This window comes from Pseudoliparis swirei, chromosome 17, assembly GCF_029220125.1.
Source record: "Pseudoliparis swirei isolate HS2019 ecotype Mariana Trench chromosome 17, NWPU_hadal_v1, whole genome shotgun sequence".
In the NCBI taxonomy this organism is placed as follows: Eukaryota; Metazoa; Chordata; class Actinopteri; order Perciformes; family Liparidae; genus Pseudoliparis; species Pseudoliparis swirei.
In genome coordinates this window covers 21,769,623-21,796,440 of record NC_079404.1, presented here as the reverse complement: position 1 = coordinate 21,796,440, position 26,818 = coordinate 21,769,623, and the positions used below count along the sequence as shown (strand labels likewise).

At 41.2% G+C, this 26,818-nt stretch overlaps 1 protein-coding gene across 2 annotated transcripts in view; it reads right to left on the bottom strand.

Annotated features, from left to right (window-relative positions):
- Positions 1-8,956: 8,956 nt before the first annotated feature.
- The window catches only part of atrnl1a (attractin-like 1a), a 239,394-nt gene continuing 221,532 nt past the window's right edge, over positions 8,957-26,818 (bottom strand). For both annotated transcript variants that reach the window (XM_056435010.1, XM_056435011.1), the window contains 2 exons: positions 21,594-21,708; positions 8,957-10,282 (listed from right to left, as the gene is read on the bottom strand). In XM_056435010.1, coding sequence (XP_056290985.1) covers positions 10,161-10,282; positions 21,594-21,708 — 237 coding nt within the window. In that variant the 3' untranslated portion in view covers positions 8,957-10,160. The remainder of the gene's footprint in view (positions 10,283-21,593; positions 21,709-26,818) is intronic.

Sequence of the window (26,818 nt, the reverse complement as noted above, 5' to 3'; positions counted from 1 at the left end):
TGGCAGGTCGCCGCGATCGACGTATTGAGCACCCCTGATATAGATTGTGTAATTCTTGAGGCCACCGATCTATCCCAAGAAGCAACGCGTGTAGAAGTGGCTCCGGATTGGCTGAATTCCTTTCAACGACTCTACGTCATAGTTAGCTTTGACATGAGTAAATAACTAGCAAAATGGCTGCGCCCACGGATTCGGAATTTTGACAAAGAAATGTAAATCCTCGGGCTATGCGTGACTTGTTGACAATAGCGGCGGGGTAAATATGATTTATTTGATGCGCCGAATGGATGTAGCACGTTGTTGTTTTGCACTACAGGTACCCTTTAACATTGTATTGATATGAATATGATGATATGACACGATGCGCCGTAGCCGGTATATGCTGGGCTTAAGTCATTCATGTCAGTAACAGGGCCCCAATAGTCCTACTGAGGGATGGATTACCGAACGAGCCTACCGGCACCAGGGGCCCATGAGCTCAGGGGGCCCCTAATCCAGAGCCTCTGCGTGAAGTCGCTGTTATTAACTTTGTATTGAATATAGAATATAGAATAGAATATACACTTTTATTAATCCCCAAGGGGAAATTAGTTCTCTGCATTTAACCCATCCTTAGTTATTAAGGAGCAGTGGGCTGCGGTGAAGCGCCCGGGAAGCAACTGGGGGTTCAGTGCCTTGCTCAAGGACACTTCGACTTGCAACTAATGGGGAGAGCGGGGATCGAACCCACAACCCTGCGGTTGCAGGACGGCCCTCTTACCCCACTGAGCTAAAGCCGCCCCAAAATTGATATGATGATATGACACGATGCGCCATAGCCGGTATATGCTAGGCTTAAGTCATTCATGTCATGGTCATATAATTCGCGTTATGTTGTCTGCTCAGCTCCGGTATCGTTGTTCCATACGGACTGTTTTGTTAGCGATGTAAAAAAAAAAACTATATTTAAAAAAAAATGTTGTGACTTTTTTTGGGGATTTTTTTTTTTTTTTGCGGGTGGGGGGGGGGGGCCCTTGACACGTCCAGGCCCAGGGGCCCGTGGTTTCTTAATCCGTCCATGCATGTAACCCTAATTTCCTTGGATTTTGTGTCTGAGTTGTCTAAGCGAACATTATTAAATCAATTAATGGAGTTTCACTATTTCTATGTAATTCATGAATGAAAACAGCTCAGCACACTGTGCATTTATTGAAAATAATTGAATCATTGATACTATAAAATAATTACACAGCATTCTTAGTAATATTCATAATATTAATTTTTACTGTAAGAATGCAGCTGTAGACACGTGTGTTAATTCATATAATATATAATATATTTTATTTATTTAGATAAGGTGGGAGATAGAAAGGCTTAAAAGAATATAAATAAATAAATATAAAGATAATATAAATATATTGCATATTATATATGATGGCTTTAAAGGAGGTTATTTTTTTATATTAGTTCATTAACTGTTTCAAATATACATTTATCTTTTTACTCTTTCGATTCAAACGGCCTCTCCTCCTGCATAAATCTATCACACAGGACTGAATTCAAAGCCCCCCCCCCCCCGCCCACACACACACACACGTCGGCTTCGAAGCAGAAACTGTAAAGACGGCTATTAATATCAAATCCGGTGAACGTGGGGAATCGGACAATATGGCCGTCATTCCACACGCACAGATGGATTTTATTAGGAGGCCATAAATAAAAAAAGTCCCATTTCCTCTGAGAAGGAGTCAGTGGATGATGAGAGCTGCCGGTGATGATGATGATGATGTGATGATGGAGAGACTGGAGGAGGAGAAGGAGTGGCAGTTGGTCACACCTCCAATTAACGCCATTCAGAGCCATCGGGTCGACGGGCGACTTCTGGAGGAGGAGCCACAGATCCATGTTTACTCGTCTTTGCCAAAACAGTGGCGTTGTTGATCGTTGTTGTCGTTGTGAGTTCCGTGGCCTCGTCGGTCCTCGGTGCCACACACACACAGGGACACACACACACGCATACAAACACACACACAGGGACACACACACACACACACAAGGGGACAGATTGTCTTCACACATTTAACAACCTTCGTGAATCAAGTTAAATTCTATTGGAAACACATTTAAGGGCTTCGGCTTCTTCTTCTTCTTCTTCTCTTCCTTCTTTTTTTTCTTCTTCTCCTCCTCCTCCTTCTTCTTATCTTCCTTCTTTTTCTTCTTCTCCTCCGCCTCCTTCTTGTCTTCTTCTTATTCTTATACTTCTTTTTCTTCTTCTCCTCCTCCTTCTTCTTCTCTTCCTTCTTTTTCTTCTTGTCCTCCGCCTCCTTCTTGTCTTCTTCTTATTCATATTCTTATTTTTCTTCTTCTCCTCCTCCTTCTTCTCTTCCTTCTTTTTCTTCTTCTCCTCCTCCTCCTCCTTCTCCTCTTCCTCCTCCTTCTTTTTCTTCTTCTTCTTCTCCTCCATCTTCTTCTTGTCTTTCTCTTCTCCTCCTCCTCCTTCTTCTTCTTCTCTTCCTTCTTTTTCTCTTCCTCCTCCTCCTTCTTTTTCTTCTTCTTCTCCTCCTCCTCCTTCTTTTTCTTCTTCTTCTCCTTCTCCTCCGCCTTCTTCTTCTTCTTTTTAAAGAAGAGCGTCTTAAAGACTGAAGCTGATTGGTGGATCGATAACTTGAGATCTTTGATGAAGAGACGATGATTTCCTGCTCAGACGAGATGTTTAAATGACACAAAGACGACGACGACGAAGAAGAAAAAGAAGAAGAAGAAGAAGAAGAAGACTGCACTGATGTATGTGGCCTCACAGAAAAACAATGGTTCTTTAAAAGGCGTTGTGGTTCTCTGAAGAAACATCACCTAGAACCATTTATTTTCATTTGAGACACCTTTATCGGTTCTTTGAAGAACTCTTTAAGCAAAGAGCAATGGTTGCTTAAAGAACTTTTTTTAATGTTCTTTAAGAAAACGTTATAGGTTCTTTGAATAACTATTTAAGGAAATGGTTCCTTGGAGAACCCTGGTTTCTTAAAGCAATGTTGCATTAAAGAACCATTTTTTAAGGTTCTTTGAAGAATTCTTTAAGGAAATGGTTCTTTAAAGAACCCTGGCTTGAAAGGTTCTTTGTTGAACCAGAAATGGTGCCTTAAAGAACCATTTTTTAAGGTTCTTTTAAGCCATTATAAGTTCTTTGAAGAACTATTTAAGGAAATTCTTCTTTAAAGAAACCTGGTTTGAAAGGTTCTTTGAGGAACCAGAAATGGTTCCTCTACGGCATCACTCTGAAGAACCATATTCGGTTCCAGACGGCACTTCCATTCATCTTTCTGTCATGGGGGTTTGTCTAATAAGCACCTTGGCTTCAAGGTTCTCCAGGACAGGTGATCCGTGTGAATAACAACCGGAATGAAACTGAACCACACTCCTCCTCAGGATTGACCTCATCTTGATATTAAATATCTATAGAAAACAAAATGTTTTTTATGGTTTATCAATATCAAAAAGCTCTCTTCATGTAATGAGACAGTTGACAAGAAGAGGTCATAAAGCTTCCCGTAAAGCTGGTGGGTCTCCGGCATGAATTAACATCTGTTCAAGGATCACGAGGGACTTCCTGGTTGTCACGGTGACAAATAGCTTATGAGCAATAATCGATGGGTTTCCGTGGTAATCATCTTCAGCCAGTCAGAGTTTAATTATGCAGGTTGTTTACCACTCTGAAGACTGAACTTCATTTATCTTTCAGCATTCTGCGGTAACACAATCATAGTGTTAGTCATATGAACATGAGTTATATAACGTAGTGGAGTATAAAGCAGATGGACAAATATTTACGTACTTAAAGTAGAAGGCTGATGGACCCTATATATATATATATAAATATATATATATGTATAACTATATTATATACAATAAATAAGTATATATAAATAAATAAATATATACATTTATCTATATATATATATATATATATATGTATTTATTATATAAATATGTACAGTATACATAGATAAATAAATAATTATATATATGCATATATATAAATATACATGCAAAAATAAATAACTATATACAAATAAATAAATAAATATCTATACATGTATCTATATGTATATATACATAAATAAATAATAAATGCTATACAGGACTGTCTCAGAAAATTAGAATATTGTGATAAAGTTCTTTATTTTCTGTAATGCAATTAAAAAAACAAAAATGTCATGCATTCTGAATTCATTACAAATCAACTGAAATATTGCAAGCCTTTTATTCTTTTAATATTGCTGATTATGGCTTACAGCTTAAGAAAACTCTAAAATCCTATCTCATACAATTTTAATATTTCCTCAGACCAAGTAAAAAAAAAGATTTATAACAGTTGAGTGTTTGTCAAGGCTCAGGAAACCCTTGCAGGTGTTTCGAGTTAATTAGACAATTCAAGTGATTTGTTTAATACCCTACTAGTATACTTTTTCATGATATTCTAATATTTAGAGATAGGATATTTGAGTTAAGCTGTAAGCCATAATCAGCAATAAATCAGAATAAAAGGCTTGCAATATTTCAGTTGATTTGTAATGAATCCAGAATGCATGACATTTTTGTTTTTTTAATTGCATTACAGAAAATAAAGAACTTCATCACAATATTCTAATTTTCTGAGACAGTCCTGTATATATGTATATATAATATACAGGGACTATATATATATATAGACCATGTCTTTATAAAAAAAAATTCTCCCCAGAACTGAATCTAAGTTGCCAACAAGGTTTTTGATGTTTTAATCCTCATATCATTATTTTTCTTCTAAAAATGTTTTTTTTAAACCTTCAACAGAAAACCATCAATCACACAGCGACAAAGAAGTATGAATAGAACAAAGTGTTTCCTCTCGATGGGGAAAACGTTCTTCTGTGACAGGAAACGGGTCACCTCGACCCGGCACCTCGACCCGATCCCACCCACCCACCCCCTCCCCCTCTCTTTGTACGGCCAGAAAGCTGTTCATGACGAAGCAATGCTGGGAATAGATGGCGGAGTTGACAGCATCATTGAGGCTGGCTGACTGGCTGCTGGTTTGTGTGTGTGTGTGTGTGTGTGTGTGGACGGCACTGTGCTTTGTGATCTCTTCCTGGCCTCCTCACCTCCCTCAGACTGCAGCCCAAATTAGTATTGTGAAGAAATTAATTTAAAAAAAGCCAGAGCACAGACGTTGTGCTCTGACGTTGAAAAAAAAAAAAATTATATAGAAAAAAGTATTAGTATATTATGTCAAAAAATGTAATAATATAGTCTGTAACAAAAATCACAAAACATTCTTAATATCTTTAAAAAAAATATATATATATATCTTTGTTTTACAGATGAAACCCATTGAGAAAGAAAAAAATATATATTTTTTGATGGTGACCTGGACGAGACAGCAACATATGAAACACATAGGTACAAACAACAAGTTAACATGTTAAAGACATCCTTAGTATTTTATGTCGTAAGAAGTATTGAAAAGCTATGAGCGTCACATTATTTCACGATATAGAAACTAAAACGTCCCTCAGATGCGTAACTCGTTGTCTTTGCGTATGAATGAGTCCACTGGAGGCGTCGAGGAACATGTATCTCTAGTTTAATATCAAACATATATCATAACACAACAAAGTTAAGTGTTTTTGAGCCGCTCCTCTTCTTTCCCTCTTTGTGCCGCACAATTGTTCCGAGTCTTCGGGTATTGAGCTTTCTTCCATTGACTTCTCCTCTAAAACACGACCGCCCCTTTCATCCTCACAACTGGTTTGAAAACCTCTTGGATCAGGATAAAAGGGAGAGTGCACCACTTCCCGCCGCCGCCTCTCTGATGTGCAGGTATTGAGCCGAGCGGAGATGCCAGCAGCCCACTTAATGCTAAATACTGCAGTCTTTTATCTCGAGAAGGAGAAGAAAGAAAGGAAAAAAAGGAATACAGCGGAGCCCAGGAGTGTAAAAAGGGCGAACTCGTCTTCCTCCTGGTCACTAATGGCGGCGGCGGCTGCAGCGGCTTAATGGTCTGAAGGCCGCTCAAGTCCCAAATGAGGCTTCAAAAGAAAAGAATCAAAGGCAAATAAACAGGGTGTGGAAACACACTTCTAGGGCATGGAGGTCGACTCATGGCGAGCGGTTAAACACGAATAAATTATAGCTAATAGATCGTATATGCGTTCGGTTTATTTGATTTCATTTTGAATGGAAAAGAAAAACAATCCTAGCTGAGTGAGCGGTGTGATGCTAACCTGCTCTTAGTGGCATGAAAGCGTTATTATATACAAAAATAAATAAGTATGTATAAATTAATAAATATACATTTATCTATATATGCATATACAAAAATAAACAAGTATATATAAATAAATAAATATACATTTATCTATATATGCATATACAAAAATATACAAGTATATATAAATAAATAAATATACATTTATCTATATATGCATACACAAAAATAAACAAGTATATATAAATAAAGATACATTTATCTATATATGCATATACAAAAATATACAAGTATATATAAATAAATAAATATACATTTATCTATATTTGTATATTTATTTATTTATTCGATAAATATATATACATAAATAAATAAAAAATTATATATAAATATGCATATATATACATATATATACAGTACATACACAAATAATAAGTATATACAAATACAAAAATATCTATACATATATCTACAGTATATATGTATATATACATAAATAAAAAATACCTTTTATGCATGTCGTTTCTTTCCTTTTATGATTGTCCCGCAAAACTATGTAATTCTTGAAGAAGTTGAGATCAACTCTGGACTGTTTCCCACTCTGCTTCAATATTTTAAAAATGACTTTTGATATGTAAGTCTCTAAACATATACGCATAACAGTCTAAATACATGTGAGCTCTTGTCAACCTTGGGAGGGACGTTATTTAATGTTACGTACGCTTCATAAATACACGTCATCTGGACTGGTATTGAGTTTCTTCTTCTTCCTCTTTTTTCTAAAGGATGCTCATTTAAAGTACAAACTATGATAAAAAATGAAATGTTTGGCTCAGGGGTCAAATGTGCTCGTGAACATCTGATTTGTTCCAGTTGCTGTTGAGACATTTTTGTTTTGATCCCAAAACTGAGGGATGATGACACGCCCCCCCCCCCTTTTTTTTGTACCTTCCTAAATTCAGTTAGATATTGCACAATAATAATAAAAAAGCGAGGCATGTGGATAACAAGTTAACGATGAGAATTCAGTATCACGCTCTGTGATATTTAGTCGTGACAAGAAACCCGATGGACCCGTTGAGACGGTGTCCAATTATTTATGTGAAATGTAAATGAAGGCGTTCCGGTACTTTTTCATTCTGCTGATCCAGGATCTGTGTAACTCCATCAGCCGGCACTCGATGCCAGAGTCTGTAGCCTTGGCCGAGCTTGTTATTTGACCCTATTGACGTCCCGAGAACACCGATCCATACGACGCCGGGAGGCGGGAGCACGCCGAGTACATATCGGTTACAATTACCGTACGGAAGGACATCGACATGTTTTAATTGTAGATGTTCGGTTTTATGCTCACGGAGACCAAGAAGATGTCAGGATGAAAACATTTGAGGTTTAATATATAGACGGGACACGTGCATGAAGACTGTCATGTTGACGTTTTTTATTCTTTTCAATTAAAATATGGCTATTTTAATCTCTAATTCAGACACTAAATGCAGCATTTTAAAATATTTTAAGCCCCAAAAGAAGAGAAATTAAATGATTCGACCCTCACCTTTTGTCCCCAGTGATTTCAGTCACAAAAAAAGACCCTGTGGAACCACAACGGTGCAGACGGCCTATGGAATATTTGGGAAGGAAAACAAAACCTTAGTGCATTTGAACATTTACTTAAAAATATTCGATGAAGGTTTTAACAAAATTGGTGAAGGGAAAGAAAAGACATCACACAAAATTGCTATGTTATGCATATTCTATATATATATAAATATATACAGGACTGTCTCAGAAAATTAGAATATTGTGATGAAGTTCTTTATTTTCTGCAATGCAATTAAAAAAACAAAAATGTCATGCATTCTGGATTCATTACAAATCAACTGAAATATTGCAAGCCTTTTATTCTGATTTATTGCTGATTATGGCTTACAGCTTAAGAAAACTCAAATATCCTATCTCTAAATATTAGAATATCATGAAAAAGTATACTAGTAGGGTATTAAACAAATCACTTGAATTGTCTAATTAACTCGAAACACCTGCAAGGGTTTCCTGAGCCTTGACAAACACTCAGCTGTTATAAATCTTTTTTTTAACTTGGTCTGAGGAAATATTAAAATTTTATGAGATAGGATTTTAGAGTTTTCTTAAGCTGTAAGCCATAATCAGCAATATTAAAAGAATAAAAGGCTTTCAATATTTCAGTTGATTTGTAATGAATCCAGAATGCATGACATTTTTGTTTTTTTAATTGCATTACAGAAAATAAAGAACTTCATCACAATATTCTAATTTTCTGAGACAGTCCTGTATATACACACATATATTATACACAAATATATATATAAATAAATATATATACAAATATATTTATATATATATACAAATATATATATACTGTATATATATACATACACAAACATATATATACAAAAATATATATTTATATATACAAATATATATACACAACTATATATATAAATATATATATACACATATATATACACAACTATATATATAAATATATATATACACATATATATACAAATATATATATACACAAATATATATATAATATATATATAAATATATAATATATATACATATATAAATATATATACAAACATATGTATAAATATATATACTAATATATATATATATATACACACATATATATTTGGAAATGAAAATACACTGAGGGTACGAAAAAGCATAAAAAGTAAATACTGCATAGACTTTCTTTGTAATATCCATCGTTTAATCTTCTCATTAAAAAGAAAAAAAGAAAAAAAACCTTAGTGCATTTGTAAAATTGTTTAACTGTATTTTGCATAATTTATAAATATTACATAAAGCGATATGTTACATAAAAGTTTTTGTATCACAAGTAAACAGGCTTGAAATTGAACTGGAGGTCATGAGAAAGATGTTTAGAGTGTATCTTCACAGTAATAACTGAATTGATAGGCAAATGAATACCATCAGCAGTGTGTGTGTGTGTGTGTTTGACGACCTCGAGGTTACATTGCAGCCTATAATAAACATTTGGATGATTAGTTGCATAATATTATCCCACAGAGGTTCCTAATGTACTGGTAAAGCATTTCACTTATAGTGCATATACAGATACGTTTAAGGCCCATAGCTACAGGCAATGGACCCTGTTCCATTCCAGAGGACCTGAGCACATATCAAAACTTAAAATGTTGGTGCAGGGAAAAAAAGAAAGAAAAAAATCGACATATATTTCATAAAAAGGACAAATCTCAATAGTTTACATCCAATGATCTTCGTTCTTAATGCCAGAACAGCAGTAGTCTTTAAAAATTCCCAGGGGATGCTTTCTCCTCGAGTAAATCCTTGTCACAGAACACCCCCCCACACTACGGTGTCCTGCATGGATCAAGTTAGGTCCACGTTGTTCTTTCCAGCGTTGCTCATGAGTCGGAGCCAGGAGGACTTCATTTCAGCTCAATATCTTTCACAGGAGCTCGATACGCCATTTTAGTTTGTTTCAACGGTGTAAAACGAGTGTTTTCCTCTGTCAATATGGCTTTTGATTGCTTGACAGACAAGTCGAGTCCAGGAGATAAAGAGCCACGTATGGCTTATGGAACTGGAAAAGCCGGATGGTAAATGTTCAGTCCAAAGCGGTGGTGTTTTCGCTGTGTGTCTGTGGGGTTTCCAGTTCTTGGTTTCCTGTCTCATCATGACCAACGTAGACATCGAGACCAGCATGTTGAACAAAGAAAAGTTCTCAACCACGAGTGCCACTTTTTCCAGTTTGGAGGCCCGTTGATGAGACAATTGCTATATTTACTCTTCTTCCAAGCCAATTTTAGCGAGCTTTGCCTTTTGTTTACAATGCATCCCTTCGTCTAAAGTCCATAAGAATATCTCCCGGGGTCACGATGGGACCGAGTTGATGGAATCCAGATCATACACAGGTCCCTTGGTGGAGCACGGTGTGTTTGCGGTGCTTCAAACCCAGGCCTCTTTCTTTGAAGTCCATTAGTCGCTGTTGTGACGTGTCCACCAGGGCACTGGCTATCGCAATACCTAGAAGTCCAATGAGAAAAAGAAAGTAAATACAGAATTATATAACATGCTGTTTAATACGATATACTTGTATCGTATATATATATCTTGACGACGGCTGATTACCATCTACGTTATTGTGTCAATTAATGTCCTATCTGTGGGGATTCGGAAGTTCCACTCTCCAATGCGGAGGTAAATGTGGCGTTCCACAAGGTTCTGTTGTGGGTCCCCTCTGGTTTTCTATCAGTATTAAATGAGGGATCTGTTTCTAATGGTACAACTTCATCACCTTGCATAAGTGTATAATATAACAGGGATATAAATAAGGTAAGATCTGGACAAATAAAAGACACCGAAACATTTTGGAAAATTATCATTCTTAAATTATTTGTAGACATGTCAAACAAAAGTGAGTGTGTGTGTGTATATATATATGTATATATATATATTTGTATATATAAATAAAGAAAATGAGAATAGAACAGAAGAAAGCAACAATAATAATATATGTGGCGTTCCACAGGGTTGTGTTGTGGGTCCCCTCTGGTTTTCTATCATTAATAAATGAGGGATCTATTTCAACGGTGATACTTCATCACCATGCATAAGTGTATAACCCTAATGGTACAATGTTGTATATTAGGCTATACAAAATAAACTGATAGGTATATATATATTTTTTAATATAACATATGAACATTTGAAAAAAATAAAAGACAAAAATGTGTGAAACATTTTCATTCTTAAAATATTTGTAGACATGTTAAAAAAAAAAAAAAGGTGTGTGTGTGTATATATAAAGAGAATGAGAATAGCTTGAAGCTATCTGCCCTATTGTTCTTCAAAGACAAAAGCCTCAGCTGAGGTGGAGACACGTCATCCTACCAGCAGGCATCCAGCAAACATTTTATCCACGAACAAGGGAGCTTACAGCAAGGTCACCGAGGTGCAAGTCCCACCCTCCGGCCTCTTTCTCTACCCGTCTCCCTCTCACCGTGCGGCGGGAAGCCATATTTCTGAGAAGGACTTCTGCATCTGCACCCGGACTCGCCCTCTGCGGCGGGGCTATCGGCGGCAGATGCCTCGCAGCATCGTGTCACCTTGGCAGCAGCTGCTGCTGTTAATGTGGGTTTCCCGTCTTCGACGACCGCGGGCTTTGACAATGCACGGCCATCATGACAAGAGCTCAATCTGGAGCCAAACGAACAAAACGGAGAATCTGTGGCGCTCTTGATATGATTTGGATGCAGGATGTTTTCATCATTTCACACTCAAGTGATTCTCAGATTCTTTTCTTTCTTCCTGCGGGCGAAAGCCGATTATACAGTCGCTCGGCGTGTCAACTCGACTCTGCAGGTTTATGTAAGCGTGCACGCACCTGTGCGCTTACATATTTTTGGCAGTTCTGACAGCGAGCAATAGAGAACGTTACGTTTATGTGCTTTCTGATCGGAGAGCAACAGCTGGACTGTTGGAATTTGGCTCATTGTGGTTGTTTCATTTTGGCACTTTGGTTTGTTTGGTCTGCCGCAGACAATGCGGACATTTATTCATTTTGGTTGGTAATTTGTGGTTGAGAGTGTGTGAGATTGCCACTTTAATGCAGTGCCATTGAAGGCAACTTGATCATGTTCCCACTTGTTCATTATGGAAGATTGTTTTGGAGTATTTCTACAATCCTGACAGCCAAAACGTCGTCCTTTTTTAAGCCTAGATGAAGATAAATTTAGAGCTGAAATTATGAGTCTATTGACACAAAATTGCAAAATGCTTATGTGATGTTTAAAAATATATATTTTTTTAAACTAACATTACAGTAAAAATTGGGATTTGGACTGAAATGCGACGGAATTATCTGAGATTTTATAAAACTATTTAGAGAATAATCAACACATTTTATTTATTTTTATTGAAATAGCCAATCTTCTTCCTTATGGTTTCGTCACATGAAGGATTTATTATTAAACTGTTTTATAACCAAGCAAAAGTGTCTCACACTAAACCTTAAATAAACATGAGATACGATGCTTATTGTTTAAATATAAAAAAAAAATTGTCTTCCAACATTCGTGAGTTTTGGAAATTATTAATGATTTAAATTGTCATTTTAAAATATTTTGTTTTAATACTTTTCTCAAGTATGTAGCTTTATAAAAGAATCAAACAAAGCCCAAAAATATGTTTACAAATGATATAGTTCGCGTTCAGTGGACAAATGCGCTTATACATTATACAATCCAAACTTTGTTAAATATATATACACCAGAAAAGACAGGGGGACTTGTGATGAGAAAGAAAGGGAAAGGCTCAGTAGACGACTCCCGAAGAGGAAGAGGAATAAGACGAGTGAAACAACATTTCAGACATTAGTGAACTGAAGCTGCTCCCATCAGACAGACAGCCGTCTGCCAGCAGCGATTTCACGCCAATGAAACCGCCTCCACCAGACATCACAACAACGCTCCGTCTGTCTGAACCTGGCGTGCAGGCGGCGCTCTCGTGAACTTCGGCACATTTGTCGTCTTAATTCGACGCGATTTCCCGTTTATCACTGGAGGAGTCGGGATGGAAGCTCATCTGATCCATCGCATCACGATGACAAACGGTGATCCGTGAAATGCACGAAGACACACAAACCACCGGCGCTCGCCTCACGCCGGGCGGCGAACGAGAGCCACGCTGACCGGGAAAGTTCAGAGACACTTATTCATCTGGGGGGTCCGACACTTCTGAATATTCTCTCGTCAAAAAACAGCTTTTACGTGACAAATTGCCATCAGAATTGTGTTGATGATTCCGGGTGAACACACACACACACACACATCCCCATTTGCTAAACTAAATTGGTCAAAAGTAATGTAATTATACTGCAGGTGAGTGCAAGTGCTCGTTTGCTGCCGTGGCGACCGTTAATGTGATTGTTCTGTCAGGTGAGTTGACGCGTCATTACCCCCCCTCCTCCTCCTCCTCCTCTTCCTCCTGATGGACTAATGGGGTCATTAGAAAGGGACACAAATTCCTCCGGAATCCGTATTGGCAGACGTCTGATATCCAGACCCCCCGGGACCCCCGGCCCTCCTTTTAGACATCAAAGCCCGGCTTCTGAGTCTGTGCTCGGCCTCAATTAAGGGCACCGGGGCTGTCGACCTGCTTAGGCTCCAGTATGAAAGTAAACAGCAGCATCGTCTGTTCCTCGAATCAAAGTCAGTCAAACAGTTGATATTTTCAAATATTTATGCATCTGTGAGGCACTGATTCCATTTTTTTTTTTTTAAAGAACAGCAAACATGGCGCACGGCCACGTCCTCCTTTGATGTACGCGTGTGCGATTCAGGTTTTGATCCCGAGTAACTAGGATGCCTTTCATTCACCGTGTTTGGTAGAGCCTCTCATTTCTTGTTTGAATAATGCAGGACGGAACGGAAAGAAAAAAAAATCTCCAAATTACCTGAAATTCACATTTCGAATGTCTCCGAAGCGAATGTCGGACACGACACACAAAAGGTGTAAGGATGCACCCGAAAAGTTGAGACGGATGCTTTGTAGTCCTGAAAGGAGGTTTAGAAGTTGTGAACAGTGCTCATTAGGGCTCTGACCTTCTCTTTCCTGGATATCTGTGAAGCATCTGAGCCCGTTTTTTTCAGTACGTCTTTGTGTCGTTTTACTTGATCCTCAGACGTGTTTTTAAACTGTGTGTTCAATCATTTTAACTTTAAATGGCAGCTCTAACGTAGGAACAAAACAAAAGAGCAAACGGCGAAACAACAGGTGGCTTGACACGACCGACCCTTCACGTCCAATAAATGAGCTCGTCTGAGTGTAAATACCGCTGAGCATTGGCCTAAAAGTCAACCGGCAGACGGGTGGAGGCGGGTGGAGGTGTGGAGGGGTCGTCCCAGTGGGGGCGGATGGTTTCAAAGACGGGGGAGGATCAAAGTATCGGGAGATCCATTCCGGGTCAATGGAGCTCAGTTTTCCCGAGCGCTTCCCTCCGATTCCTGTCAAGCAGTCAGACGGCCAGCGGGAGGCGGGTGGACCGCGGGTGGAGGAAGGTGGAGGAGAGGAGCGATGCCGAGAGGGGAAGGGAAGTCACCGAGAGCTGCAGCGACGCTTACTGGCCACCGGGTGTCGAGAGAGAGGAAAGAGAAACACCGAACTACGTAGAGGGTACCTTATGCGATACACCCTAGAACTTAAGGTTCATAGTTCTGATGTACAAAGACACACATCTGAGATAAATATATATTTATAATACTCCAACAACATCTCTGACCTTCTTTACTCATTAACCGAGCATTTGTTTTAAGCAGGAGAAGATTTGTACGATGTCTTTGTGTTGAGTCAACAAAGCCAGCCGATGTTTTGTCTCAGGCTGTTTTTGTCATAGCGCCGTCTTTTATGTTTTTGATGCAAATGACCAAAATCAATTTTAATTTAATAAATCAGACTTTTCCCTACCTTTAGGAGGAAGGCCAAAGGGAGAGTGAAACAGCGAAAAGGCTGAAGATACTTCGTCAGGAGAGAGAGAGAGAGAATCTTAATATACTTTAAGCCGTGTTGCAATCCTGACCACTTACACAAAGGCAGAGTATATGGAGACCATGCCAAGACCAAGACCAAGAAAAAGACCGAGACCGAGCTAGACAGAGTCAAGACCAAGACAAGAACAAGACCGAGACCGAGACAGAGTCAAGACCAAGGTAAAGGCCAAGGCCTAGACAAAGGTCAATACCAAGTCCAAGGTCAATATCAAGACAAAGGCCAATACCAAGGTCAATGCCAAGACCAAGACCGAGAAAAAGGCCAAGACCAAGACAAAGGCCAACAACTTAGACCAAGACAAATGCCAATACCAACAATTTAGACCAAGACAAAGGCCAAGACCAAGGCCAAGACCAAGGCCAAGACAAAGGCCAAGACCAAGGCCAAGACAAAGGCCAAGACAAAGGCCAAGACCAAGGCCAAGACAAAGGCCAAGACAAAGGCCAAGACCAAGGCCAAGACCAAGACCGAGAAAAAGGCCAAGACCAAGACAAAGGCCAACAACTTAGACCAAGACAAAGGTCAAGACCAATACCAATACCAAGGCCAAGACCAAGGCAAAGGCCAACAACTTAGATCAAGACAAAGGTCAAGACCAAGACCAATACCAAGACAAAGGTCAAGACCAAGACCAATACCAAGACCAAGACCAATACCAAGACAAAGGTCAAGACCAAGACCAATACCAAGACAAAGGTCAAGACCAAGACCAAGACCAATACCAAGACCAATACCAAGACCAAGACAAAGGTCAAGACCAAGGCCAAGACAAAGGCCAAGACAAAGGCCAAGACCAAGACAAAGGCCAAGACCAAGGCAAAGGCCAACAACTTAGATCAAGACAAAGGTCAAGACCAAGACCAAGTCCAGACCAGTGTGAGTCCCACACTGCACAACACAGGTGCCATTAAATGTTGAACCTGTGTACTGTGAGAAATGTCTTGATAAAATAATCTGAACGAGTTTGATGTGTCGGGCAGTTCCCTCGGTTTTCTATGAGCAATCACAGTAATAATATATATATATATAAATATGTATATACAGTAAGTATATCTGATAATTCCCAGGTAATTCTGGTATATTAGTGTTGTGGTCCCAACTGGTCTTATATATAGATACTCCAGAGTCCTCCATGTGTGCTGAACCTTCCTGAGCCTGAGAATTATGCAACGATTTAATGGAATTCTCCCTCCATAAAGAAACCTAAAGACGTTGTAAAGGAATGGAAACGAGACGAGTGGCGAGGACGCAAAGCAAAGCCAGGATTATATGTTCCTCCTACTTCTGAGGATTTACCAAATCTGGTTTAATGGCCGAGGGGGCGTCGACATGAGCTCTCACCACTTACTGCACAAAATTAGCAACTCCTTCAATCGCTCGCCGACTTCTCCGACCACATCTCTCCAACTTCTTACCCGCTTTTAGCATTTTTAAGAACTCGTTTTCTCGAACCCTTCAGCCTTTTAATACCTCCCCTCTCCCCCTTTTCTCTCTCTCTCGTTGCTCTTTCTATTTTTACTCACAAAGACTTCTTACAATACCTGTATTTTCTTCCTCTTCTCACCCCTCTCAGATATTCCCGGCACTATCTCGGGCGCTAAATAGACAGATAAGCGCAGGAAAAGAAATAGGCGGCTGCGAATACTGCCGCGCCTCCGTCTCTATTGACCCGCCATCTACGCTTTTGAGAGAGAGAGAGCAGCTGAGAAAGAAATGCAGCCCACTGTATTTCTCCTTCTCTTATTCCTCAACAATTCCACTGCACCAAACTGAGAGTGTGTGTGCGGCTCGGTGAACTCCATCAAACGGCGGCGGCGGTGGGAGGCGCGCCACGAGGCGGGAGATGTGACAGAAGCAAGATGTCAGGGAACCGGCTGTGGGAATGAAAGACTGGCGACTGCAGCCAAGAATAAGATCTCAGTGTGAAACCGAAAGCTTAGCTAATACTTAACTCCAACTGGCTCATCGTCTATGCTACTTCCGAACGTTATAATGCAGTAAAAGGTACTTTCTTCCAGGGCGATATCATCGTTGATGAGTTCCAGGGGCCCGGCGGCTCGTACTCGTACAGCTGTCACCCTCCAGCTGCTTCTGGGGGATCCAAAGTCTCTTGGAGGCCTCATGGGAGGTGTGTGTTCTGGGTCCGCTATCGAATCTCCTCCCACGTGGACGCATCTGGAAACCCCCTCCCTTCCATCATCGCCAACCTCTCTCCACACCCTCCCCCAATCACTCTGCACCTTCAATGTCTAAATATAGTCACTTGAACCTTTGGATGCATTTCCACTGTTGAGCATCTCTGCACTGCATTTTAGATTCTTGATTCATGGTGTCACTGCTTCTTTGCGCTCTCTGGTCAGATGTAAAACTACATTTCGTTGCCCCAGTTCCTTTCCGGCAACGAATCTGAATCTGAAGGGGAGGCGTCCAAAACGCCAATGCCCCCTAATCCGACCCTCGCCCTCCACCACTCCCTCTTCCCTTGACGTCGAAGTGCCTGCCGACGCGTCGCTCTGAAGGGTTTCACATCGGCGGTAGAGAAGTCCAAACCCCCGTCACCGAAAGAGCCTCCTTTGATACCGCAATACCTCTCTCTTGTTCTGAGGCCTTGAAGCAAAAAGTACAAGAATGATGAAGAGAGAGAGAGAGAGAGAACAAAGAAGACACAGCGAGGATTTATAGGTTAAGAAACTGAGAAAACTACAGATTGTACGATGGTGCCTCTTCCGAAACCAACACGGGGGTTCCTCCCTCTTACGTACGAAGGGGTCAATTATCGGTCACGGCTCAGGGGGCGCCGAGAAAAGAAGAAAACGGCGGGAAGAAAGAGAAGACGGTGCGAATGGAGGGCGAGCTAAAAAAAAAGGCTCTCTCATCGAGGATTCCTCTTTAAGTGTGTTTCATCGCGGGTGGGCGGAGCTAGCCTGCAGTAGCTTCACGCTGGTACGCGCCAACAGCAATGGAGGTCTGACCCCCTGTGGAGATGGTTCTCTGGGGATCAAGAGAGGGGGGGTGGGGGGACAGCGGGAGGAGAGGAGACTGGGGACCGACGATGGGTGGGCCATTTACGTGTTTCTAATAGGTCCAACGCTTTTTATCGGCTTTTCACGACTCTCTGCTCACAACAAGAAGACCCAACGATTGACTTTTTTCAGGTTTTTTTTTTTTTTTTAACAACAAGAGCTATTTCATTGATTTAATGAGAGAGAAAGAAAACATCAGAAGAGCCTTCACCTCCCCGAGAGAGCGGCCCGACTAGAACTGACAAGCCTCTTATTGGCACTAATTTCCTGGAAATGTGTGTGTTGCTGCTGCGATGAGCGAACGTCCAAAACATCAGGCATTATGTGGTGGGGAAGAGAAGGAAAACAACAACAACAACAACAACACCAGTGCTTTCACTCTGGATACTGTCTCAATTTAAATGTCCGTAAACTTGGTTTTTGTAAGTCCAGCAGGTTTCTTAGTCCAGCAGGTTTCTCTAAGTCCAGCAGGTTTCTTAGAGTCCAGCAGGTTTCTTAGAGTCCAGCAGGTTTCTTTAAGTCCAGCAGGTTTCTCTAAGTCCAGCAGGTTTCTTAGAGTCCAGCAGGTTTCTTAGAGTCCAGCAGGTTTCTTAGAGTCCAGCAGGTTTCTTAGAGTCCAGCAGGTTTCTCTAAGTCCAGCAGGTTTCTCTAAGTCCAGCAGGTTTCTTTAAGTCCAGCAGGTTTCTTAGAGTCCAGCAGGTTTCTCTAAGTCCAGCAGGTTTCTCTAAGTCCAGCAGGTTTCTTAGAGTCCAGCAGGTTTCTTTAAGTCCAGCAGGTTTCTTAGAGTCCAGCAGGTTTCTTAGAGTCCAGCAGGTTTCTTAGAGTCCAGCAGGTTTCTTTAAGTCCAGCAGGTTTCTTAGAGTCCAGCAGGTTTCTCTAAGTCCAGCAGGTTTCTTTAAGTCCAGCAGGTTTCTCTAAGTCCAGCAGGTTTCTTAGAGTCCAGCAGGTTTCTTTAAGTCCAGCAGGTTTCTTAGAGTCCAGCAGGTTTCTTAGAGTCCAGCAGGTTTCTTAGAGTCCAGCAGGTTTCTTTAAGTCCAGCAGGTTTCTTTAAGTCCACCATCTTTCTTTAACTCTTTTAGTCATCAGCAAATTACAACTCTCAGAGTCCGTTCCTCTTGTAGATTCAGATATGGGCCAAATGTCGGTTTCAATCTTGAACTCTGACTCTTTGATTGACTTTAGCTTATTATAAACGCAATATATTACTCCTTTTCCATTTGCTCCTCCGGCACTCGTTACCAATAAACATCGGGTTTATTTTCCATCATCATACAATGAGCTCAGTGTCTCACCCACTCAAACACACTTCATTCCCTCCTCCGGATTAGACTCTCCTGCTGATGGCTTTTAGAGGCTTTGGCTTCTGTTCAGCATGAAGCTCCTTTTTCGAGCTCGGGAACAAAAACAAAAAAATCTCTATCCAGCCCGGTGCTTCGCTACCGGTCGGCTCAGTCAGGTTCTGGTGGTGCTGAAGTCGTTTGCTTCCTGTGTGGAGGAACGGAGGCTCCAGTTTCATACACACAGCACACACGCGGACAGCAGGACTCCCAGAGAAGGAGGGAAAAAAGAAGGGGAGAATATAAATATAAAGAGAGGAAGAGAAAAAAAAAAAAGGTCTGGGGAGGCCAACGGTGTGAGAGGTGGATGAGGAGATGGAGGGAGAGAAGATCGGCTTCACGCTGACGGTGCACAACGGGGGGGGGGGGGGGGAGATGCTTCAGAGATTTCCACCGCCGCGTGGTGGTCGGCTGCAGACAATGTGTGTGTGTGTGTGTGTGTATCGCATGTCGTACGTCCGTGGCGGCAACGTGAGCTCAGGGCTGCGGAAGGTCCGGAAGTCTCATTTAGGGGAACAATCGATCCGACAGAAAGTGTTGGATGGAAACCAGGCAGCGCCGACCGCATCGGACCCGACGTGCCACACGGCAAGAGTCAGTCAGAATAATTCACGACACCGCGGAGGAAGGCGCGCTGATGCTAAGAGAACGAGCGCGTACGATATAAACAGTTTGATTTTTTAACCGTACGCTAGAAATTGTCAATCTGCAGAATTCCCATCGTGTTGTTTTTTCTGCTTTCTCGATTAATACATGACATGTATATAAAATGCAGTGAAGTTTGAGCGCTAAGCAGATTGTCCTACGAAACCACCAAACAATGAAACCCTAAACGACGGCAGAAAACAGTAAACATTGTCTCTAAAAAGGAAAAAAAAGACCAAGAACTTCAGGCATTTACTGATTCATTGTAAAATATCAGAGATCTGGCAATTAAATCACATTTTTCCAAGCTCAAAATGTTCCCGTAACAATGCAGAAAAATAGGCTTGAACCAGTAAATCACTTTTGCGAACAATTAAATGCCCGATTTGCTCGAATGTTCAATTCTTTTTCTGCTGATCCACAAATCCGTCGTGAAATTATTCCGGCACCAACAGATGAGCAGGGAAGCGATCGGCTCGTAGTTTCTCGGCTGTGTGGAAAGTGTCCAGCTTGTAATCAGTGTTAAGAACCACAAAATGGGTGGAAATCACCCGCAATCCGGTCTGTGCTCCGCCCCCTGGGGGGGAACTGAGGTAGTGGTCTCGTGGATACTGAAAACATCTGGACCTCTGTTGCTATAATGGTTCCTGCCTTTGGTCTTCTGACACCAGAGGGGATCGTTAGGGGATGCTAAAAAATATTCAAAATGTCGCCGTGTATATAACGATTAGCAATAATTGTGCGAAGCCATTTCTATTCAGGGTTCTTACACATTTTGATCAAAGGATTTCCAGGACTTTTCCATGACTTTAAACCAAATTTCCATGACCAAACTGAAATCTCGGTATAAACATGAACAATTTAGAACATTTAGCGTATTGAGAGCGTACGCCGGCTTATATTTTGAGTGCCTTTCTTTAAAAAATATATTAATTATTTCAAACTCGGCGTAAATGAACACGTGATTATAACAAATTTCCATGACTTTTCCAAAACTTTGATGATTTAAGTTTTTTCCATGACTTTTCCAGGCATGGAAATGACCATTTTAAAATTCCATGACTTTTCCAGGTTTTCCATGACCGTATGAACCCCGTCTATTGTCGTTTTAGAATCTGTGTCCCAAGCGATACTTTATTTTCTTTATTTTAATATCTTCCTCGTTTCAGTTGAATGCGGTCAAAGCGGGAGGCGAAAAAAACAGGGATCACAAATGGCACGGCGGACTGCTTCTTTGTGAGCCACGACAAAGATGTGTGTGGGATTTCACGGGCCGGAGACGGCCGACGGGTTTACATCCACGGCGGGCAATCAAATAAAAAAAAGGAGAACCCCCCCCCCGGTAGGAGAGCTCTGGTGAGTGTCTGACAGTTGGTGATGAATACCGTGGCAGCTAATCCAGCTGGTCATTACGCATCTGCCCTTTCCCGCCAAATTATCTGCATTTTTCCCGCCAAATTATCAGCGCAAAGTTTGATTGAGGCAGCGCCGACGGCGTTCACGGAACCGCCTGAAACCCAGTTGACGCTACTCAGATTCACATGTCGACGAGGTCTCCGATGAGGTCACCAGGCGAGCCCTCCGCCCGGGTTTCTTGCGCTCTGATTGGCCTGCAGCTCCCTGACAGTCTCCACCCGAGGCGGTTCGATCTCTAACTGATGTGCCCAGAAGCTTCAGGGTATCTTTAGAAATCATCGTTACCAAAAACCGAGATGGAATGACAGGTTGTGTAACGTGCTTTGTGTACTTGTGTGTGTGTGTGTGTGTGTGTGAGAGTCATACCAGACTGTCCAGGTGGAGGTATCCCAGATGGGACTCTGGGCAGATACAGCAGCACCGTCAGAACACCTGCTCGGCTCCCCCAACACGGCTCCATGGCGATGGGCTTCGGCACCGCCTGCACACACACACACACACACACACAGGTACACAATGAGTACACGTTGGACTACCTGAAGGATGTTCTCACAGATCTCCAGATCCACGCTGCCACCTCCCCCAGGATCAAAGCCCCCCACCCCCGACTTGCTCCGCCCCCGCTGCAGACGAGATGTCTGATGTCTCGAGACACACATGTAGACATCAGCCAACACATTGATTCTACACACGCAGGATTGTACACCCCCCCCCCCCCAAAGAAGACACACAAAGTGATGGAGTGAGAAATATGTGCACGTTTTAATTTTCTTTCTAGGAAAAACTCCCTGTGTTGCTGTTTGTATAGGACTTTAAAAAATAAAATAAAACATCAGTATGCAGATTGACAAAAATAAGCATGTTCACGTTTTTTTTTATCGAGATAAACTTTGTTTGTTTATGTTGAGAAAGTACAACATAAAAGTAAAACACTGGGCCGTTAGGGAAGTATTACATCTACCAGAGTAACCCGCACGGCGCCTCGGGGGCTGGACTGTATACACGGCCTCGCTGTCTGCATTATGGTATTTAATGGCCGGGATCGTGTTTCCTTACATCTGGATGCACATGGAGGAGGAGGAGGAGGAGGAGGAGGAGGAGCGGAGGCATCGAGCTATTGATCGGGTTTGACCCTTCTGTACCGCAGAGGTCAGAGAGATGGACCCTGTGGTCTGTGGGGAAGTGATCACACACACACACACACACAGACATACACACACACACACACACACACACACACACACACGTGTATATATAAATAGCTCTGAATCCTGTGCATCTTCTCTTTCACACATGTTTTAATGATTCATTCCGACCCCCTTCCTGTTGTTTTCCGACATATGAATATAAAATATCCAACTGTAACGTGCGGTTATGACCTTTTAGTGCATTTCTCTGTGGTCCAGAAAATGACATTTGGGCTACATATTACAGAATGATGTCACCACATGTGTTTTAAAGGAAATGCCATTGGTGGCAGATTGTGCTCAATAATAGGAAATACAGGTTGAAGAGAAGAACAAACTGTCCTCCATGTATTTCATGACCACAGTGACCTCCAATTATAACTAGAAAAAAAAATAAGAATAATCATCTGTGGGACAGAATTGTGTGTATTTTGTGTGTGTATTTTATCGTTGTGTATTTTATTCAGTCAATCATTGCGATACAATATATTATTATTCTATATAATATACAAAGCAGAAAGACTGAAAAGGTATAGGTTTATATATTCCTATCCTAAATTATTACAATCAAATATATCAGAAAATTAATATAAAATAAATAAAAATAATAAATAATAAATAAATTAAAATAATAATATATATATAAATATACACGACCGTCAAGCTTTTTTAAAACCGGATAAAATCATTAAATACAGACGTGTGTGTGCGTGTGTGTGCGTGTGTGTGTGTGTGTGTGTGTGAAGCAGTGATTAAAGGACACATCGGCACACGAGGCTGCTGTCAAAGTTACCAGCTTAACACAACCTGGTGCAAACACTGAGAGGACACACACACACACACACACACACACACACACACACACACACCTGAACATCCCCTCCGGTGCTAATAGGTTTAAGTGCTGGAGCGTACGGCATAATTAGAGGGAAGAGGCTCCTGTGTTTGTCTTGTGTTTGCAGAGTGTCAGGAAATGATCAATTCCCTACTCACTAAACACACACACACACACACACACACACACACACACACACACACACAGTGCTGACTCCAATTAGCAGGCAACTTTCCTCCTGATTGCGATAACACGAAGACAAAACAACGAGTCGTTGTTGCGATTGTGTGTTTTTTGCCGGTGAGTAAATGAAGACGAAGAGGAGGAGATGCCACGCAGTGAAGGGCAGGTGTTTGAAATCACGCTCAATGTTCCCGGAAAAAAGACACGCGCACACATTCTGACTGAAAAACACAAATAATTAATGTTCACTTTCATATTGACCGTCAGAGTGTTTTTTAAAGCAACAGTACCTCAGTGTGTGTGTGTGTGTGTGTGTGTGTAGTCACAATCCACTTGTTACTTTGATCTACAGTGCACACACACCACAATAAAACACACACACACACGTACACTTGTGTAAACAGGTGAGATACCTGCAGAGAGTCTAGCAGCCGCTGCTCGTGTATCCACACGACACCCTGGAGGCGTAACACATTTATTAGTTGTTTATTTCTCTTGAATTTGAGTAAAAATATCATCTGAGAAATAAATAAAACCCTGAACATGAAATTTAGAACAACCCGAGTAAAAACACACTTATACCTGAGCAGGTGGAGGTGAACTCTGTGAAATGAGATCAATACGGTGAGTATGAATACAAAGGTAACAGAGCATTGAGTTGGTCCCTCGGTCCGGACGCTGACCGAGGGGTCGGCGGTTTGATCCCCGATCTGCCCCCGAAGGTCGCTGCAGGCGAGCGTGAAGAAGCAGTTAGATTGACACTGCCGTCAGCGTGTGTGTGTGTGTGTGTGTGTTGACATACAGCTCTCGAGTTGTCAGAAGATTTTTTTTAAATGCCTTTAAATTAATCTAAAGCTCTCTCGATGACATCATCCGGAGGAAACGCAGTCACATGTCTCTACTCGGCCAATTAAAGTCTCTCATCAACATCTGTCAATGTGGTCTTTGCATAAACACACAGTGGTGGAAGAACTGTGTGTAACCCCCCCCCCCCCCCCCCCACACACACACACACACACACCATTTGATCTCAGTGGTTAATAACAGGCCGCTTAGCCAAATGACAAGGCTAACAGCAGAGACGTTGAAATGTGTGTGTGTGTGTGTGTGTTCCTGAATCTTCATATGCGGTGTGTGTGTGTGTTTTTGGGTTTGCAAGAGGGAGAGAGAGAGAGAGAGAAAATGATGATGCAGAGCCAGCGTGATGTTACGCCTGTGAGAGCTTTCTCTGGCTTCCTTCCAAACCCAATCCCAATAAGTGAGAGAGAGAGAGAGAGAAAGAGAGAGAGATGAAGTGACAATTAAGAAGGAGGAATAGTCAGGTAGGTGGAGTCCAGGTAGCCGTTCAAGTCCATATTAGAATCCTGTTGATCTGTCCAGTAGAGAGAGATTCTTCCATTCCTTCCTTTCCTTTTTTCCCGTCCTTTCATTCCTTGCTCCCTCCCTCCCTTTCTTCCTTCTTTTCCTTCTGTACATTCTTCCTCCCTCCCTCCCTTTCTTCCTTCTTTTCCTTCTATCCATTCTTCCTCCCTCCCCTCCACATCTCCTCTCCTCTCTTCAAACAAACAGTTGTTGCAGATTGAGCAGCATTTCCAGGTGTGTGTGTGTGTGTGAACCGCTGCAGCAGCGCGGTGGATAAATTGTCCGAGTTCAGAGTAAATTGAGTCAGAAGGTTCATCTTCCTCTAAAGAGCCGTCTGTTTGTTTATTTCTCTCTCCGAGAGCTTTCAGCTGATTTGTTATTTTCTTTTTTTCCGGACGCTAAAATCACAAAATCAAAGCTGGGTGGAAAAAGAAAAATCACAAAAGCAACCATCCAAATAAGCGTGTAATTTACTGGAGGACACGGCGAGGGATTGTTGTTTTAAATAAGCAGATAGAGAACAGACGAGTCTACCCCGGCCAATAAACAATAAACTCTGAGCTAACTTCACACAAAAAAAGGAACTTTTAACCATTTAAAATGAATAAAACATATTTTTTTTAATGATTATTTTAATTCAAACAGCCTGAAACTCACTCATCACAGAGGACAAACGCAAACAAAGAGGACATCTCTCGATTGTAAATGAATGTTTAGTTTTGCTGATGAAACTAGAATGTGTTGCAGCAAATCAAAAAACGTTGTAAAAAAAACTCAAACTTGCACTCACAAAATAAAACCTTCGCTCTCAAAAAATCTATGAAAAAATATATAATTATTCGCCAAAAAAATAAAAACACAAAATAAAAAAAATTCCCCCTCGAAAAATAACGTTCACTATAACCTTCGGTCTACGAAAAAAAACCTTCGCTCGGGAAAAAAATAATTAACAAAAAAAATAATTCATCTCTCGAAAAAGATAATTCTAATTCGTTCCAAAAAAATATGTATTCGCTAAAAAAATAAAAAAAATAAAACGCTCTAAAAAAAATATCTCAGAATTCTGTTTGGTCGTAGTGGGCGGGGCTTACGCTGCTGAATGAGCGAGGCGTTTCTATTGGTGGGTCTGACTCATTATTATTATTATTATTATAGTATTGGCCATGCTTCGTGCTGTGGGGAAACCAGCCGATGCATTATGTGACTCACAATATTTGCTTCTGACTCCGCCCCCTATTTAGTCAACGCCCACCAGCCACCTCAAGGGAGGGGAAAGCTTCTTCTTCGTGTCTTTTTTTAAGGACGTTTTGTTGAGTTTCGCCGCTTCCTTTCAGCTTTCTCTTAAGTGATACTTACAAACTGTGGATAAAAAACCCCACAAAAAAACCCTTCATATAAACCACAGCTAGTGAAGAAGCCCTTCTCTCTCCTCTCTCCTCCCTCCTCCCTCCTGATGGCCTCCTCAGGTCCTCAGGTCCTCTCCCCTCGCTGTCCCTTACAATCTTCACCGTCGGGCCTCTCCGTCTTGCCCATTACTCCCGTCACTCTCGCTCTCTATCTCTTCCTCCTAATGGCTCTCTTTCTCTCTCTCTCTCTCCATCTCTCCATTTCTATCCCGTCTCATTTTCTACACCTCTTTTTTGTGTGTCCGTCGCGAACACTCATCCTCTTGAAAGCTGACGTTATCAACAACCGCTCGGGAACTCTTTTTATTGGGGGGGGGGGGGGGGAGTTAAATACAGCTCCACCCAAATGCTCTTTAACAAAGCGGGGGGGGGGGGGGGCATCTCCTTCTCACTATCTTTGTTCATCTCCACTAAAGCCCCGCGGCACCGTCGCGTTGCACAGGAGGATCTCCGTCACGCCGGTTATCTGGATGTTACACTTTATAAACTCTCCTCTGAAGATATGAGAAATGTTGAAAACGTCCTTTTTTTCCCACCGCTCCCTCACTGAATTTACAGTTTTAGGTTTTCTATGTTAGTTGGTAACAGATGAAATTAAAGATAAAGTTAAAATATACG